Source organism: Mauremys reevesii, linkage group 21, assembly GCF_016161935.1.
Source record: "Mauremys reevesii isolate NIE-2019 linkage group 21, ASM1616193v1, whole genome shotgun sequence".
NCBI lineage: Eukaryota > Metazoa > Chordata > Testudines > Geoemydidae > Mauremys > Mauremys reevesii.
In genome coordinates, this window is record NC_052643.1 from 9,468,288 (window position 1) to 9,487,525 (window position 19,238).

General features: G+C 50.6%; 1 protein-coding gene across 6 annotated transcripts in view; it reads left to right on the forward strand.

The window, feature by feature from the left end:
• The window catches only part of CASZ1 (castor zinc finger 1), a 258,564-nt gene that overhangs the window by 191,636 nt on the left and 47,690 nt on the right, over positions 1-19,238 (forward strand). For all 6 annotated transcript variants that reach the window (XM_039509271.1, XM_039509273.1, XM_039509269.1 and 3 more), the window contains 2 exons: positions 2,626-3,174; positions 12,398-13,241. In XM_039509271.1, the coding sequence (XP_039365205.1) occupies positions 2,626-3,174; positions 12,398-13,241 (1,393 nt within the window). The remainder of the gene's footprint in view (positions 1-2,625; positions 3,175-12,397; positions 13,242-19,238) is intronic.

A 19,238-nucleotide genomic window follows, 5' to 3' on the forward strand; every position in this document is an offset into this window, starting at 1 on the left:
CGGAGATGCTGTCCTAACCACCTGCAGTCAATGAAGCTCCCCTGGCCCTTTTCCCAAGCATACGGGCGTAACCTCAGTGTCCTGGCCTGATTCCAGTTGGAGTGATTAGCAGTTCCTGCTGCCTCCTTAGATTGCCTCTGTAGTTCCAGTAGTGCATGGAATCCTTCTTCACTTCCTGTCCTAAATGTGGATGGTGGACGCATGGGTGGCTGTGTAGAAGTGCACAGGTGTATGCGGTTTTGAATCCTGTCAGTTTCGGCCTATATTCATTTGGGGATGGTGTGTGTGTGTGTGTGTGTGTGTGTGTGTGTGGAGGGTGAGCGTGTAAGGAGTAAGTGTGAGCAGGGTGTGTAAGTTTATGGGTCTGGGGAGATGTATATGCCTCTCTGTGTGTGTATGCAGATGTGCATGTGTGTGTGAGAGATGTGGGTATATTTATGAATGCATGTGTCTGCATTGGGGGAATTATACGTGTTTTGCTTGGGTGCGTGGGTGGGCTGGGTGCAGAAGGGGATGCACCATTATAAGGGCACAGTATGCATTTGTGCCTCCCTGTGTGTGTGAGGGTGGGGGAGGCTGACACATGTTTGTCGCGGGGTGGAGGTGTATTTTTCTTACACTCCTTGACAGGAGATTGTGTCTGAAGCTGTCAGGAGTTTACGCTAAGCAGCCGCTCTCTGGCTCTCGGACAGAGTCTAAAGTTTCAGTCTGTTTGTATTGGGCTGTCATGTTATGGGATTAGGGGCTGTCACAATGGCTTCTGGGTGCATCGTAGGGGGTCTGATTAAGCGCTTCTGTGCAGCAGGATCTTCGGGGCTGGCCATCAGAGTTATTGCATGGAAAGCACCAGTCCTCTGCGATGAGGAGGAGATGGCTCCCCTCTGCCTTGCCCCTCTGATGGACATGAAGTCAAAGGGAGGGCCTGGAAATGCACTCACATCTATTGGCCTGCATGAAATCCCAGGCTTATGTGGGCACCTAGCCATTTTGTGGGTGCCTTTCCCAGAGTCCCACATGGCTTAGGAGAGAAGTGTGAGTTCTAGTGAGAGGGTTGCCTGTGCTTTCTGGCCTCAGGAGCCCAAAGGAGACGTCAGGGGAGTCTTTGTGTGACTCAAGGACAAGGGGCAAGGATGGAGAGTGTTCACACTGGCCTTTGCAGGGCTGGTTGTTACTAGCGAAGGGGGAGGAGCAGAGAGAATAAGCAGGATGAGAGAATGAGTGTGGCTAGAGGGACGATAGGGGAAGATACAGGCCCAGAGTCGAGAGGGCTCAGAGAGTGAGAGTGTGAATAGTGTGCAGCAGGCACAGCTAGAGACCAAGGGAGCGGCAAGAGCATCACAGCACAAGGAGGCTGAAGAGGGATCGAGGGGATGGCAAGAGCACTGCAAGCGTGCAGAGTGGCCACGACAAGGTGTGGCGAGAGAGCAGCTGGGGTGCAGAAAGTGAGGGCGTGGGTGACGCTGTCTGGTTTTGAGGACAGGTGTGTGACCGCAGGGGTAGAGTGAAGGCTGCACGCTCCTTTCCTGCCTTTGGAGCTTTAACCCTTTCTTAGCCTGGTCACTCTTAAAGGCACCCAAAAACAACAACCGCGCAACCCTAATGTTCTCTTTGTGCAGTTTGCTGCTTTTAATTGGATTAAATCTTGTTAATAGTTGTTAATTATACAAGTGACTTTGTGGTAGGGACTGATCAGTTCAAGACATTCCCTCACCTTGAAATTAAGGTCCTTCCTCCCTTCTTTTCTCTCCGTTTCCACCTTGACTAGCTGTCACATATGAGTAAACTACATTAAAATGACAAACCCCAACTAAGATTGTGCAGAGAAGCATAAGGACGGAATTTCCTCTGTGTGTGAGGTGGAGAAGGGGTGTTACTGACTGATACTAAACCCCAGTACTGTTCCTCCTTCTTTCCCCTTCCATCTGATTTTCCTGCCTTAGGATACCAGTAAATTGCACTGAGGCCAATGGGGGAGTTGCTTGCATTCCCTGGAGCTAGAATTTGGAGCCCTATCTTTCCTACAGACACCTCTGATGTAACTCCATTGGCTTCAGTGCAGTTGTGACAGTGCCATCTTGGCCAATGCACCAGGCATTGAACTAGGGACCTCCAGAGCTAGAAGCCTGAGTAGCTACAACTTAAGAGAAAGAATCAAGGCTCCCTAGGTAGGGCTGCATCCAACTTGTATCCTCTGTGGCTCAGGCACACAGGGGGATCTGTATCACACACTCACCAGTGGGTTACACAATTATACCAGAGGTGAATTTTGTCTGCGACATTCAGGGACCCATTCAGCCAGATTCAGTCCTGGCGTAAGTGGCTGCACGCTGAAGTCAGTGGCATTACACGCACTTAGATCAGGACTGAATGCGGCCTGATGTGTTTTAAAGGAGGCCTCTCTCTGTGGTGTTGCTGAAAGACTGTGGGTGAACTCCACGTTACACTCCCTGAGACTCAGGTCCTCCACAAGGCATCGGGAGTTCATGGCAGTTCCTTCTTTCAGAGGGTAAACACTGTGTTTTAAGGCAGCTGGGTGGGGTCAGATGTTTGTAGATGGGCTTTGAGTTTCTGAATGTCAGAGCTTTCCCTCTAATGCGATGTATTTCTCCCTCTGTCTCTTTCCAGCTGAAAGAAGTATATGCACTGACGCAACCTCAGGAAAATCCAAGATGGCTGCCAAGCGCAAAGGCGGCCTGAAGCTAAATGCGATCTGTGCCAAGCTCAGCCGCCAGGTGGTCTTCGATCATGGGGGATCTGAACAGGTGCGGTTGGACAAGGGTCCCCAGCGGGAAAGCGGCAACAAAGAACCGCCCCAGCCTGAGACCAAGGAGCTGGGGGCCAAGGTTTCTGATGGACTTAACCGTGTTCAGAAGATAGAGGAGGACAAGCGGAGGGAGGTGATTGAGAAGTGGGTGAACGGGGAGTACAATGACGAGACCCTGCTGGGCCGAGCAGAGGGCAAGGAATGTAAGGCCACCGAGAGCGTGGAGGTGCCCCCCGAAGGGGTTTACATGGTACAGCCCAAGGGCTGCAGCGATGAAGAAGATAATGGGGACGAGGCAGACGGCAGCTTCCCGGACGACAGGGATTCGGATGGGCCTGCCTCCAAGGATGAAAGTTACCGACCTTCCAGCAGCCAGACGGGCTCCAAGCTGTCTGGAGGAGCTGCCTCAGGTAAGTCATTGCCCCATCTACCGTCCCGCACAATGGAGTCCCAAGACCAGCATTTTAGGCAGGGCAGTGTGAGTAACCTCGGTTGCCCTACGTCCATTAGGTAAGCTTGACTACCGGGGCAAAGGAGTGAGCGGCATTTTCAGAGCCCCTAAGTTCTCTACTGCAGTGGGCGGGCTGCTCTGTGATTTACAGCTGGAAGCTGCCCTTGAAGTCCCACTGCCTTGGAACCCCTTCTGGGGATTCCTTCATCTGGGTAGATCCCAAATCCCACCCCTAGATTCCTTTATCTGGGTGGATCCCAGATTTCTTTATCTAGGTGGCTCCCACCCCACAGACCCCTTTATCTGGTTGGATCCATCCCCCGCCCCACAGATCCCTGTATATAATTTAGGTGAAGATAAAGGCATTTGGCACTACATTTCATGTTCAGGTTTCCCGGTGGAGGGCAGGACCCAAGCTGCTCTCCTAGCCGAACCTCCAGGAGACTGCCAGTGTATTTATACACACACTTGGCTGCGCGCTCCCCAGAATATGGCAGGCAGGTTTGTGTAAGGAATATGGATGGTTAGACCACAGGCTTGGATGAGTGTGTGTGTGTGTGCTGCCTTCAGGATATTTGTGTCTGTTGCAAGTAAGTTCCTGTGCACATACATGTTTGTTGCATGTGTTCACATTTATGTATATGTGGTGTGTCTGTGTTTTTGTGTGTGTGCATGTAGGTTGCATGTGTCCATGCAAGTGCTTGGCTGCTGTGCGTGTTTGTTTATGGCCATGTGTGCAGACTGAAGGCAGCAGCTCTGGGTGTAACTTGCAAGCTATTGTTATTTCTTCTTATCTAAGGTGAGCCTTGAAAAGAGTCCAGGTGAATGAAGGAGCTGCAGTGTGGGCAGATTAGCTGGGATATTAGAACTGAGTGTAAGGCTGTGTCTACACTGCCACTTTCAGCACTAAAACTTTAGTAATTCCGGGGTGTGAAAAACACACAGCCCTGAGTGAAAAAAATTTTAGCGCTGAAAAGCGCCAGTATAGACAGCACTTTATCACCGGGTGCTGGATAAAGCTACCACCGCTCATTCGGGGTGGGTTTTTTTTTTATCACTGAGAGAGCTCTCCCCTCAGGGCCGGCTCCAGACCCCAGCGTGCCAAGCGCGCGCTTGGGGCAGCATGCTGCGGGGGGCGCTCTGCCGGTCGCCGGGAGGGCGGCAGGCGGCTCCGGTGGACCTCCCTCAGGCATGCCTGCGGATGCTCCACCGGAGCCGCGGGACCAGCGGACCCTCCGCAGGCACGTCTGCGGGAGGTCTACCGGAGCCGCGGGACCGGCGACCGCCAGAGCGCCCCCCGCAGCGTGCCGCCGTGCTTGGGGCGGCCAAATTGCTAGAGCTGCCCCTGTCTCGCCTGGCAATAAAGCGTGTCTATACTGCCCATGTCACAGCACTGCCGCGGTCGTGCTGTAACGTGGGCAGTGTAGACATACCCTCAGAGAGGACTCCCTACCCTCTCCTCCAGAGGAGCAACACTGCCACTGGCCCAGTGACACACACCTCCGACTTGGACACCACAATCCTCCACTGCTTTGTTTAGTTCTGTGAAGAAACCAGATTTCTCCTGACAGAGAAAACTTTCTTTCATTCTTTCTGTGATTGACTGATTTATTATTGTCAACATCCCCTCTATTGATATTAAACCCAGCCACATAACAGACACACTGCACATCCAGGTTCTTTCCTCACTTCCAAGGTTATCCTAGCCAGACAGGCTGAAGGGAGTTCGGGGTGATGCCATCTTACTCCTGTCCTTTGTAAGGTGCTTTGTGAAAAGCTCTATCCTGCTCTTTATACCCTGTTAGGGTGACCAGATAGCAAGTGTGAAAAATTGGGACAGGGTGGAGGGTAATAGGCACCTGTATAAGACAAAGCCTCGAATATTGGGACTGTCCCTATAAAATTGGGACATCTGGTCACCCTGTACTCTGTGGTAACTCTCGCTGCAGTCAGGGACCCATACTCATTCCTCAGAGAATCGATGAATTCCCAAGCCCTCAGGCTCTCCCGTCTGCCCCTTACTCCCCAGCACCCCAGTGCCTGAATTCTGATTGGTGCATTACCCCTTCTAGGGGTGTTTCCCCCTCATGGTTACATGCCGTTTTAGAATTTTAATTTACTCCTGACGCAGAGAAATTCAGGGTCAGATTTTGCTCAGGCTGAATTTATCAAGAGGCACTGGTGGCCTGTATTTGTGTGCTGGGGGGAAGCCCAGGATGAATTATTTCATTCCTGGAGTGACCAGTGTCTCCAGATCAACATCCAGGGCCATTTAAGTACCAAGTGTGGATGGAAGCTCAAAGCTGACGGAATTCCCCAGGGTAGAGTTGGCCCCTCCTGCCAAGATCTAGATCTGTCACACACTTGGGCTGAATCTCTTGATAGAAAGATCACACCTCCCCCGTCTGAGCACTTTGCAAATCCATCAAACTTTCCCTCTTTTGTGTGTGCGTGTGTTTTCCTCCTCCTGCTAATAATGCAGCCAAAGCTCATCTCCGTCTGTCCGTTCCCCTTCTGGAGAGGCACATTCTCTAGTCTTTGCGAGTTCAGTGGCAGCGCACATAATTATGCATATAAGATATAAACAGAGCTGTTTAATTATCCTTCGCCACATCAGTGACAGAGTAATTAACAAACATTGCAAGATCAATGAGGAAAAGTGTGACCTTCAGTTTCCTTTGATAGGAAAGCCCTTGTCGTTCCCAGACACAAGGTGATTGCGCCTGGACTCGGTTTGTAGTTTGGTTTAATTCCCCTTCTTTGCCCCTCCCCCCCACTGTTTGCAGCTCAGATTTGCAAAAAAGGGGGAAAGGGAGAAAATAGAAGTATGTGGCCAACCTGTGGTAACTAAAGAGGAGCTGGTGGTAAGAGGAGAGAGGGTTGCCAGCAATGTGCCTTTTTACATCCAGAGCATCAAAGGATCACACGCGAATGCATTCAGTTCTTGTGAGCACGCAGGCCATGAGTGTGCAAGGTAATAGCACATACTATGCCCGAATGGCAGGCACAGCCATAGGGGTTGACACACAAGCAGAGGCACATGCAGGTTTCATGCACGTGTTTTGAGAATCCTATTGGAAATGTGCCCCTGACTTCTCCCTGTAAACCATGGGCTGAGGATTTCTTTCTTTGGGAAGGATTGAATTCTCCTTGTTTTCTCTCTTCATTTAAGCCAGTCCAAATTCTGGGCTTGTCCACACTGATATTCAGACCTGGTATAACAGGGTGCAACTCCCATTGACTTAGATGGGGCTGCAGTTGTTGACACGAGGGAGGAATTTGGTCCTGTGGCTTGAAAAAAAGGCTGTCTGGGCTTAGAGCAGGTGTATGGGAGGCAGGATTGTAGCTCCAGGGTTCTGGCTTGTCAGGGCACTCGCCCAGTTTATGTGGCCTCCAGATAATTACCTAGAGACCTTTCATCGGGGCTCCTTCCTCCTTCATTCACGTCTTCCACTAAACTCTCCTGGGATCTGATCCTGCATCTCTGCCAATTTGCAACTTGACACCTTCTCCAGGGGATTTCTTTCTGCTGCCCAGAATCAAAAGTCCTATCAGACTGGATTGAGTGGAGTGTGCAGAGAGCTTGCTGAGGACTGGCCTGAGCGTAAGCCTTCAGGGCCAGCTTTTCAAGCCCCCAGACTCAGAAGCAAGATGGGACTCAGCCCAGGAGACACAATGAAAGGTGAAATCCCCTGTGGAGGGACAGTCTTGTTCTCTGCCTGGTTCCCTCCTCAGACACAGGGGGTTGACAAGAGCTGGTCTGAATGCGAGTCAGCTCCCAGCCTCACCTTGTGTGTCTTCCCAAATCTGAAAAGCAGGTGTTTGTCCGGAGACGGGTGACAAAATCTGTCACTAACACACAAACATGCTGACTCCTTCGTTCTCACACATCCACAACCCTTGCACCCGGACTGATGCACGCTTCCCTACACATACTTTTATACACACCCACACGGCCATACACACACCGGTCTTACAATCTGTCCCACAGTAGGATGGTAGGGATAGTCACCCGGAGCCTTTTCCTCACTGAGCTTTCAAAGTTTCTTTCATTTAGCTATTTATTTATTTGTTTGCTTTATTTATTAAGCCTGCTCCATCAGAAGGTGAACGTCTCCTCTTCTTCCCCCAGACCCTCCCATAAAGGGGTTTCCTCCCCACTTACAATTTCCTGGACAACCTCCCGCACTAAGAAGCATTTCAGGGGCATGCACCAGCACCCAGTTTCTCGCTTCTTTGCCCTGTATCCCCAAAATCGGCGTGGTTTCCCCTCCTGGCCAGGACAACGGACAAAGCCCCATCTGGGACGCCCCATCCCCCGGTGTCCAGACCTTGCGCTCCATTTGGGCTGTTTTGCTTTTCCTTCCATATATAGTGTGCTGCTGCGGGCTATTTTTAGCCCCTTTTTTTTGGCTCGCTCTGGATCCTTCGTGATACGATAGCTGCTCCGAGACACACAGATCTCTGCTCTTTGGCAATGCCCACAAATGGAGAGCAGCGGCAGGGGGAGAGGGAGCCCTTTGTTATCGTGCAGAAGGGGAGAGAAAAATGTGCTGCAGGAAGAAGGGGACGGTGAGGGAGAGAGGCAGACCCAGGGACCATGCTGCCCAGGGCACAGGGGGTTCAACAGTTATTGGGGAGGAGCACAGCCTCAGTACAATATCCTCTCCACAAGGGTTCACCCCCCTTTGTCCACCCCACCGTCAGGAATGGGGGACCAGGTGGCTCAGTGAATTGGGATCAGGATAATGCAGCTGTTGGCCTCTAGGTCTGTAGTTCAACAAAATAGTTCCCAGCTATTGTGGCTCTTTGGTGGTTTGTGTGAAATGAAGTGAGTGGGTCTCCCAGTGGGCAGCTGTCCATGCTGTAGCCGCCACAGCTGGCTCTCGCATGCCTCTGTCTTGGAAGCCAAGGGCTGGCAGGGCTTTGGGGACTGTCGCTTGTGGGTGCACCTGCAGGTCTGGGTCGAGGCACGCCGGCTGGGCAGAGTGCAGAAGAAACCTGCCCTGCTTTGCCTGAGATCTGCCTTGTTGGGGATAAAGAGAGGCCACCAGGATGGTTGATCTCCCAGAACCTTTAATGTGATCCTCCAGTATCGATTTGATCAAAGGAGAAGCAAAGTGGAAGCCGTGGCTTGTGGGACTGGAGGTGAACAGCCAGTTCAGGTGAAATGAGAAGGGACTGCTGCAATCCTCCCTGGGACCTGAGCTCAGCCCCAGACTCTGTCCAGGTGTGCCCCCCCACCCCCCTCCCTCATTTTGTGTTTTCAATTACCAAAGGTGATTTCCAATCCCAGTGGTGCTGTTTCCAGCAGCTCACAGGGCAGCATCTCCCAGCCTCAGAGGGAAATTCTGGGATTCCCAGGTCTCTTTTAAGGGTTTGGGTGTTTAATTTGTGCAAGGTCTGAGCCAGCCTGGGAGCTGCAAAGTTGACCTGGAATGTGGGATCCAAAAGTGGGGTCTCCCAGCTGCTTCTTCCTTTGCTCGTGCTTCAGGCTGGGAATTGGGAAGCCCAGGGCAAGGAGGTGCAGCTGGGGCAGAGGGAAGGGGGGTTGTTTCTCACCTCTTTGATCTCTCCACCAGTTCTGCCCTGAGATGGGGCAAAGGTTTTGTGGATTTTACCTAAATCACAACTTGGTCTCCCACCTGTTATGACTTCTGTAGGATTCCTCTGTGTGTGTGTGTGTGTGTGTGTGTGCGCGCGCGTGCATACGCAGGTGATAGACACAGCAATGTTCTGATGAATACGGATCATCCCCACCCTCCAAGAGCAGGGGTAGGGACCGCCTGGCCCTGCCTTCCAGGGCAGCCATTAAAGCCAGCGATCACTGGTTTAATTTCCTTTCAGATCCCTCCATGCTGCCCTTTTCCTTTTGCAGTTTGACTCGGGGTGGATGGGGTTTCACCAGGCCTGGAGTCTGGGGAAACATGAGGGAGACCAGGGATCACTTTGCAGGTCCAAAGAGAGATGAAAAGCAGAAGAGGGGAGACCAATTTAGCAGGAACAGGAAAATCTTAGACCCAGGGGGGATTTTATGGGATTAATCACTTCCATTGGGGCTATAGGGTTACGTTGGGGTGGGGGTGGAGAAGAGGGAAAGGCAGCAAAAAAGTGAAAAGCATTAAAGCAGCAGGAAATGCTTTAATGTCTCGGCGTGTGTAAGTGAAAGGTGATGCCCTTGGGATCTCAGAGTGGTGAGGGGCCACGGGAGGGTGGGAAAGGGGGAGGTGAAAAGGCCCCACCCCTGTGAGAGGAGCCCTAGATTCCTGAGGTTTTTTTTCCCCTTTCTTCCCTTGTGATGTATCATTTTCTGAGCCTAGTTATCAAACACGGGTCCTAAGTAAGGGGGCCCGGTTCTGCATTCAGGCACCTGTCTAGACTGACACTGAGAAACTCACATGGCTATTTCATAGAATCATAGAATCTCAGGGTTGGAAGGGACCTCAGGAGGTCATCTAGTCCAACCCCCTGCTCAAAGCAGGGCCAATCCAACTAAATCATCCCAGCCAGGGCTTTGTCAAGCCTGACCTTAAAAACCTCTAAGGAAGGAGATTCCACCACCTCCCTAGGTAACCCATTCCAGTGCTTCACCACCCTACTAGTGAAAAAGTTTTTCCTAATGTCTAACCTAAACCTCCCCCTCTGAACAAGGAGTAATGGTCTTCAGAACAAGGAGGGCTGGTATGCCACTTAGGGACAGTACATAGAGGCCTGGACATCCTGCTGGAGGGGAAATTGCACCCCTGGTGTGTGACTGGTTGGTCAATCTGCTCTTATTCCTGGTGTCTGGGTATAGTACGGGTAGGAGCACATGGTCTTTGGATCCAAGACACTGGTGCTGAGCAGTGGAAAGGAGCAGCGTGCTCGGCCGGCTCTCAGTGCCACTGTCCTGAATTCTATATCCTAGCTTAGCAGGCACCTCCTCAGACCTTTGCTGCAAGCGTCAGCCTCATGCTCTGTGTCAGTGGGACTTTGGCAATTCCATGGCCAGCACTGCAGCAGGGTTTATGCCCCATGTGCCTGGCTGCATTGGGCATCACTGATGTAGGCCCAGCAGAAGTTTTCAGTGCCCATTGCAGGGTCCTGTTTTCTCCGGCTGTCTCTTCCCCTGCACACCCTGGGGAGTCAAGAAACCCCTGGACCTAAGAGTCTGCTTCTTGGTCAGGCCGGTGTGTTCAGGAGCATTTGTGCATGTGTGTGTGGCACAGCTGTCTGTCAGATCCCTGGATCCCAGGGATCCATTTTAACCCCTGGGATCTGTCGAGCTCTCGCTCTTCTTTTCCTTCCTCTCTCAGCTCTCTTCCTTTCCAGCCGTCTTTCAAGGCAGCGCTAATTCTCTCTGCGCATCAAAACCATTGTGGCTTCCCCATGCCAGGAACCCCCTTCCTGCTACTGCCGTACCTGCCCTCGCTGGCTCTCCCTCTGCCTATGAAAGATGGTGCTCGCCCGCAAGAGTTAGAGTGAGTGATTGGGAAAGATGACGAGGGAGGTTTGAAGGACTCCTGCACACAGTAAATCTTCACTCTGCAGGAGAAAGCGAGAGGGAGAGGAGGAGGAGGAGGAACGCTGTGTCAGACTGAAGCCTAAATGAGTCCGAGCTGGCACGTCAGAGCAATCTTTATTTCCTCCTTTACACTGATATTGGGTGACCTCCAGATCCATGTTCTTCCCTTCCTGGTGACCAGCAAAACTGCCTGAGGGAGTGAGTGGGGGAGGAGGGGAGCTCCAAGGAGAACAGCCCTCCCCACTCTCCTTAGCACACCCCCAGGCAGAACAGCCCTCCCCACCACGGTCAGCCCACGTCCCAGGGAGGAACAACCCTCCTCCACCCAGTTTGCATAGCCTTCGGCCAGCACAGCCTGCTTCCCACCCTAGGGCAGGGTGGGGGGTTATGGATGCTCATAGCAGGGATACAGCTGTCTTTCCTGAACTGTAATGCCTTTGGGGGTCAGTAGGGGCTCCCCTCACGCCCATCAGGTCTCAGAGGGAAATGCTTAAGAGGAGCTTCACTGGAAAGAGACTTTAGCAAAACAATGGCAGGGGTTGGAATGGCCATGGAGCAGTGGTTCTCAACCTGCAGCCCAATCAGCTCACAGCTGTGGCCCATGTGACATCCTCAGGGCCATACGGGTAGTCTATATAATGTCTGGATGTCGCCCACATAACACATGAAGAGCTGCATATGGGGCCCACAATGGTAAATAGCAGGGGTCGGCAACCTTTCAGAAGTGCTGTGCTGAGTCTTCATTTATTCACTCTAATTTAAGGTTTCACGTGCCAGTCGTACATTTTAACGTTTTTAGAAGGTCTCTTTCTATAAGTCTATAATATCTAACTAAACTATTGTTGTATGCAAAGTAAATAAGGTTTTTAAAATGTTTAAGAAACTTCATTTAAAATTATATTAAAATGCAGAGCCCCCCTGGACCGGTGGCCAGGACCCGGGCAGTGTGAGTGCCACTGAAAATCAGCTCACGTGCCACCTTCAGCACGCGTGCCATAGGCTGCCTACCCCTGGTAAATAGGTTGAGAATCGCTGCCATGGAGATTCACCCCCCCACACACACACACAGCCTCCTCCTCCTCTCCTCTTCCTTCCCAACCTCCCCTTACCCTTCTTGTCTTACCCCCACTGCCCCCCTCGCCCCTCTTCATTTTCTCTCTCATCCCCTCATCTCCACACCTCTGCTTCTCTCTGCTCATGCCTCCTCCCCACTCCACTTTGCCTCTCTCCCCTTGCCCCAAACACAAGCTGCCTTCTCCCCTCACCCTCCCCCCCCCACCCGTACATACACGCCCCCCCCCACTGGGACGCAGTTGCACAAACCCTGGCATATTGGCACTGGCCTCACTTTCAGTAAAATTACTTTTTCTTCATATTAGGCCAAGGCAAGAGTGCAGAGACATTTATGAAACTTTGTTTAATGTACTGAAAAGCCATCGGCTAGAACATTTAGGAAATTGATTTTCCTGGCATTGATGAACTCTTTTTATTTTACCCCAGTATTAATTACTTTTTTTTTTTAAAACAAATTAATTTAAGAGTCATAAAACCTAACAAGTGAGCCAAACGTCAGTAGATCATATTCCCCTCTTCCCCCCCTTCCCACCGCCGATGCTGGTACGGGAGAAGAGGAGAATCCACCCCTTGCATGACTCTTTGTCTCTCCATCTCTCTGCAGGGGAAGCTTCATCCCTGCGCGATTACGCCGCCACCACCATGAACGAGTTCCTGGGCATGTTTGGCTACAACGACCAGAACATGCGGGATGAGCTGACCCGCAAGATCAGCTTCGACAAGCTCAACGCTGCTACCTCAGAGGCCTCCTCTGCCACTGCCTCCCTCCCTGGCGAGGACGCCATGAGCAAGCGAGCCCGCTTCTCCAAGTACGAGGAGTATATCCGCAAGCTCAAGGCCGGTGAGCAGCTCTCCTGGCCCATCCACCCAGCCAAGTCTGAGGAGCTGAGCTCCAAGCTGGGCAAGGAGGCTTCATCAGTGCTGACGCAGCCCATCCGAGCACTGCCGGGGCCTGATGCCACCCTGCTAACAGAGACCAAAGCCACCATACTGCCCTTGCCCTCTCCGAGCAGCTCCCAGATGCAAGGCCTGATGTCGCGGGCCTCCAAGTACGACTTCTTCATCCAGAAGCTGAAGACGGGTGAGAGCATCAGGCCGCAGAACGGCAACACCTACAAGAAGGCCTCCAAGTATGACCTGGAGAACGTGAAGTACTTGCATCTCTTTAAGCCCGGCGAGGGCAGCCCAGATATGGGAGGGGCCATTGCCTTTAAGACAGGCAAGGTGGGCCGGCCTTCCAAGTATGATGTGAGGAACATCCAGAAGCTCACTCCAGTCAAGGCTCCAACACCCAGCCTGGCCCCCAACCCTCTCTCCAGTACCCCCAGCAGTGCTCCAGTGGCTGGGCCCGAGCAGCCCGTCTCCTTGCCGTTCAACACCCCTGAGTACCTGAAGTCGACCTTCTCCAAGACGGACTCCATCACGACCGGGACGGTCTCTACGGTCAAGTAAGTCTCCTCCTATTTTTCTCTTCTTTGCATTCATCAGAGAAACAAACCCAGTTGCGGGGGGCAGATTAAAAAGATGTTTACTCTCCTCTTACACTGTCCTCCCCTTGATTTCTTCAGTAGGAGCTTTTTTATTCAAATTCTGGCTAATGGCTGAAGACAGGCATGGGCACCTTCTTGGTTCTCACAGTCTCAATTCTTATCCTGAGCCTAAGCTATTGGGCCTGCATTGGACCTGGGAATACAGTAGAGAAAAGTGCTGGGTGATCAGTTCACCAGTTCCCATAGGGCAGTGGTTTTCAAACGGGGGTATGCGAGAAAAATCCTGTAATGGCGGATAATATCCCTTACAGACCTTTTCTTTCTGTTTTCATCAGTATCTTATGACCTGATCTCAGATGGGGGTATGTGGTAGACTACACTATTTGGAAAGGGGTACGCAACCTAAAAAGTTTGAAAACCATTGCCACTGGGCAAAGCCAGCATCAGCAGCTGAAGCCAGGAGCTGAGTTCTGGTGCCCGGCACCTTAAAGCAAAGATGTAGGAAGCCATGAAAGCTTAGCAGAGCATGTTAGTGAGAGTTACTAGGCTGTGGAACAGTCTCCCAAGGGAAATGGTGGAAATCCTGTTGTTTGGGACATTTATATCTAGGAACTCAGCCTGCAGTGTGTGGGATATGGATTGGTTGTCTGATTGGCCCTCCTCATCTTTAACGTCTCTGATTCTAAGCAAGGAAAACTTCAGTTAAGGGGCTGTGAGGAACAATCCCCAGCACTGATGGGCTTCTAGTCTTCTTGAGCCCATCAGCTCCGATAGCCATGCACAGATCCTACCATCCCCTCGGGATGTGTTTGTTGAAACAAGATGCAGAAAGAAGAGCTGCTGTCGACACTCACAGGTCAGAATCACGGCTGCTTTAATTCTCTCTGTCTTCCAAATCTCCTAAACAACCAGCCCTGCCTGGATTAGGGCCCAATTCTGTTTCCATTGAAGTCAGCGATTTGATGATTAGATTAGATGTTCCTGTGCTGTATGACACATGAGGCAACCCAGTGTTTCCGCCTCCATCTGTCTAATGCCACATTTCTTGCTCCATTGTAATCTGTTTCCAAGACAGCAACATCTTTCTCAATGGTTTTATTATAGGTCAGCTGTAGTCCTCCTCTTCTCCATCTTTCACCAAGTGGTATCCAGTCACAGGCTTGTCTGGGAACAGCGTTTTTTGACACGTATACAACATATCCAACCCACTTCAGCCTTCTTTCTCGAATCATTGTCTGCTGGCCAGTCCTTTATAACACATCAGCATTGGTTCCTTTATCCCATCAGCAAACCCCAAGTATTCTCTGCAAGTATCTCTGATGGAATGTGTTAAGTTTCCTGTTGTGGGCTTCTAGCATTTGCCAAGTTTTGGAAGAATATAACAATATGGATATCACAGTGACATTGTATAACCTTATCTTGGTCCTTGTGTGAATCTCTCTATTTTTCCAAACATTTGCCATTCTCAGAAAAGCTTCAGTTTCCTTCCCAGTTCTTGCTTTCACCTACCTGTGGGTTGGCCATCAGCACTGATTGTGCTTCTGAGATATACGAACTCGTTAACCATGTTGTCTTCTTCACTATCAATCACATATACACCAGTACTGCCGGCTCTTTCAACCATCATAACTCCTCTTCCAGTGATCCTGAAGTCAGTTGCATAACGCCCATTGACTTCACTTAGATGTATCTTTTCAGTCTGACCCATTTCTTACATAGACAGCCATGGTTCAGTAAAACTTCTTCTCAGCTTTGGCAGGGAGATTCACATGCCACGTCTGACAAACCCACTGCCCCAGTTGGCACTAGTAGCCACCCCTGCCTTGTTGGGAGACTCTGCACAGGGGCCAAGGATTGAATGAGCTATGAAGAAACCCAAAGGCTTTGTCTGCACAAGGATTATTTCTCCTTTTGCTACCCCTGGTGCAGCTCCACAGGCAATAACACTGGGGGAGACACCCATGTAGACAATGTGCCCATGGCCACCAGCACCTTAACAACCATGTTTTGTAGACCTGCTCTGAGTAGGGTTAGATGCCATGGCACTTAAAACACCAGGGACTGCTTGGAGCCTTGTCTGTGCTAGGTTCCAGACGGTGCCACTGGAATGAGAGAATTTCTGGACGATAGGTCCATCAATAACTATTAGCCAAGATGGTCAGGGATGCATCCCCATGCTCTGGGTGTCCCTAAACTTTGGACTGCCAGAAGCTAGGACTAGATGACAGGGGATGGATCACTTGATAATTGCCCTGTTCTGTTCATTCCCTCTGAAGCATCTGGCACTGGCCACTGATGGAAGACATGTTACTGGGCTAAGTGAACCTTTGTTCTGACCCAGTTTCGTTATTCTTACGCGTGAGGTCTCGGGGAAGGAGGAGCAAATGTGGATGTTGAGCCATTTTTCATTAACTGAACGCTGGGGAAAATTGCCAGATTGATGGGAGAGCCCAAGACTTGTTTATCCACAGAAGATTAGTGGAAGCTGTATTAGCTTCACTCTCAATGCCAGCCAATGTGCCTCAGCCCTTACCTCGAGGGGACACCTCTAGGGCTGTGTCTATACCAGGATTCCCCACCATTGTTTTTATCATTCTTTTTTGAACCCAGTTATACTTTTGGCCTTCACAACATCCCCTGGCAATGAGTTCCACAGGTTGACTGAGTGTTGTGTGAAGTACTTCCTTATGTTTGTTTTAAATCTGTTTCCTGTTAATTTCATTGGGTGACGCCTGGTTCTTGTCTTAGGTGAAGGGGGAAATAACATTGCCTTTTTCACTTTCTCCACACCATTCATGATTATATAGACCTTTATCATATCCCCCCTTAGTCTCTTTTCTAAAATGAACAGTCCCGGTCTTTTTTTAATCTCTCCTTATATGGAAGCTGCCCTATACCCATCCTCATTTTTATTGCCCTTTTCTGTACTTTTTCCAATTCACTTTTTTTTTTGAGGTAGGCCAACAGTATTCAAGCTGTGGGTGTACCATAGATTTATATAGTGGTATTAAACTATTTTTTCTCTTAATATCGCTCTTTTTCCTAATGGTTCCTAACATTGTTAGCTTTTTGACTGCCACTGCACATTGAGCGAATGTTTTCAGAGACCTATCTACGATGATGCCACAATCTCTTTCTTAAGTGGTAATAGCTAATTTAGACCCCATCATTTTGTATGTAGCATTGGGATTATGTTTTCCATTGTGCATTACACAACACTGAATTTGATCTGCCATTTTGTAGCCCAGTCACCCAGTTTTGTGAGATCCTTTTGTAATGCTTCACAGTCAGCTTTGGACCTAGCTATCTTGAGTAATTTTGTATCATCTGCAAACTTTGCCACCTCACTGTTCACCCCTTTTTCCATATCATTTATGAATATGTTGAACAGCACTGGTTCCATGTACAGATCCTTGGGGGACCCATTATTTACCTCTGTCCACTATGAAAATTAACCATTTATTCCTACCTTTTGTTTAGTATCTTTTGACCAATTACTGATCCATGAAACGATCTTCCCTCTTATCCCATGACTGCTTACTTTGCTGAGGAGCCTTTGGTGAGGGACGTTATCAAAAGGTCTCTGAAAGTCCAAGTACATTATATCTACTGGATCACCACCCTTGTCTAATAGATTGGTGAGACATGATTCCCCTTTACAAAAAAGTGTCGACTCTTCCCCAATATATTGTGTTCATCTACGTGTCTGATGATCCTGTTCTTTACCACGCACCAAGATCATGTGGAGAAGGGGGGCACATGATTGTGGCCAGGTGTAGAGTTTAGACAGGCTGTTTCTGCAATGGAAACTCTGCTGCCCTGGTACATGGGGTCAGACTAGATGATCTAATGGTCCCTTCTGACCTTGAATCTCAAAATGTCTGGGTGCAAATATGGAGGAAGGGACATGGTTTGCTCCACTTCCTTGTTCCTTGGTCTGGATTCTCTTGCCTCTCACTTGGCACCTTGTTGAGGCCTGAAATATTTTTTGTGTGAGATAGCTGCTGTCACCCATGACCACGGCTGCCTGGTTTTGCTCCCACATATTCACCACAGAGACCTCTGTGGCAGCTGAGGGGAGAGTCCCCTGCTTTCTGGCCCTCCTGCCTTTCCACTGGTTTAAGCACCAATAGCTTTGGGTTGTGGAACTCAGCTGGGACTTTCTGATGTCAGCCCCTGTGTCTATACAGCCTGTTGAGTGCATCAGTCTGCTTTTGTCAGCCAGGCGTCCCTTTGGGTCATTGATAGCAGGGCCAGCACCTACATGCCACATGTCGTGGGATGACAGATCCTATTGAGGCCACCCAACTGCCTCTTCCCTGTAGAGAGGAAGGCTGATCTTGTGGTCAGGGTAGAGGCCTGGAGCCAGGAGACTTGGGTTGTTTCCCTGAGTATGCCAAAGTTGCACTACGCAATCTCAAGCAAGTCACCCTCCCCCATGCCTCAGTTTCCCTATGTGTAAGGCTGGGGTAATGATATCTACCTCCTGTGTGGCACAGATTAATACATTACTGTCTGCAAACAGCTTTGGGTTCCTATGGTTAAAGTGTATGGAAAAGGGCAAAGGTTTGTTATCAATTGCAGCTAAATTCACGTGGGCCCCAATCTGGGGAGCCCTCTAACCACCCCAAAATGCCCTGTCTGTTGTGTGGCACGTTGTTTCGTTAGATGATAGCATTATCCACTCTGCTGGCTGTGCTGTGGAGCGCATGCCTGCCCCCGTGGTGCAAGTCCCAGCTGTGCCAGGAGCCTGTTGTAAATGCCTCGTTACAGAGCTCTCACTCGCTCTCTCTCTCCTGGGTTCATCGGTGTCTCTTGCTCTAGACGGCAGGTGGGGGCGACTGTTGTTGTGAACACTGGCTTATAAATATGTATATATGCACAGCACCTTATCGTGATCAGTCCCCAGGTCTGCGGCTCCTTGACAGAGGAAGCCAATCAAGAGTCTCAAGGACACCCGGACACCCCTTCGGTATCTCTGCTCCCACGCCCACGCGTGTTGGGCATTCTGGAGCTGCTCACCAACCCTGCTTCACTTTTGCTTCTCCTCCTCGGGATTCCAGTTTTATTTCCTTTCTCTCACCCTCTCGCTCTTTCATTTCTGCAGCGGATTGGGTTCACACTGGCTCAGTGATCCCTTCTCTAACCACAGGACTTCCTGGGGCTGGGGGAAGTGGGAAATGCTGACGGGGGTGTATCTGGCAGTGGGGTTTGCACTGAGGCTTCTCCCCAGCTGCTCTCTCTCTCTCTCACACACACACACGTGCCTGCGGGTGCGTTTGATCCTTTGTAGCTTGGGTGGGGGGGCGTGTTTCCATAGGGTTGCGATTCCTCCTCCTTCTGGACTTTAGCTAGCGCCCACTAGGTACAGTCCCTGGGGAACCCACTTCCACCAGAGTAGAGGTAGTTCTCTGTACTCTGGTCTCTACACACATGGCACCTGAACTGGATACAGACCAGTAGTAATATTAGGCTTCTCCCTCACCCATCAGCTGACCACACCTGTGGGTAACCTAGGCATGGTGGGTGCTGGCATTCTGCCTTTCCCTGGGGCAGCCCTGCCACGTAGATGGGATGTTGACACACTCCAAATTTTGGCATTTTCTGGCTCTGTGTCCCTTAGATGCTAACGCAGTCCCTATCCCCCACAACCCCAGCAGGGGACTGCGCTGCACTTCCCAGCTCAAGGACTCCCCCAAACTGTGCTGTCCCTGTGTTGGTTTGAAGGATGGCTGCGAAGCATCCAGAGCAGTCTCCTAAGCAGATGAGAGGGGTGCAGGAGACAGAATATTAATTGTGCTAGTGAGGATGGTGCTAATTACGTGACCTGGGACCTGGCCTTCCATTCAGAATCCCCTCCAGGACCAAATGCCGTCGCGGGAATCACCCCCTCGCTGTCACACATACACACACAAGCCAAGGGGGTGAACTCTCTAACTCCTAATTCTGTTAACC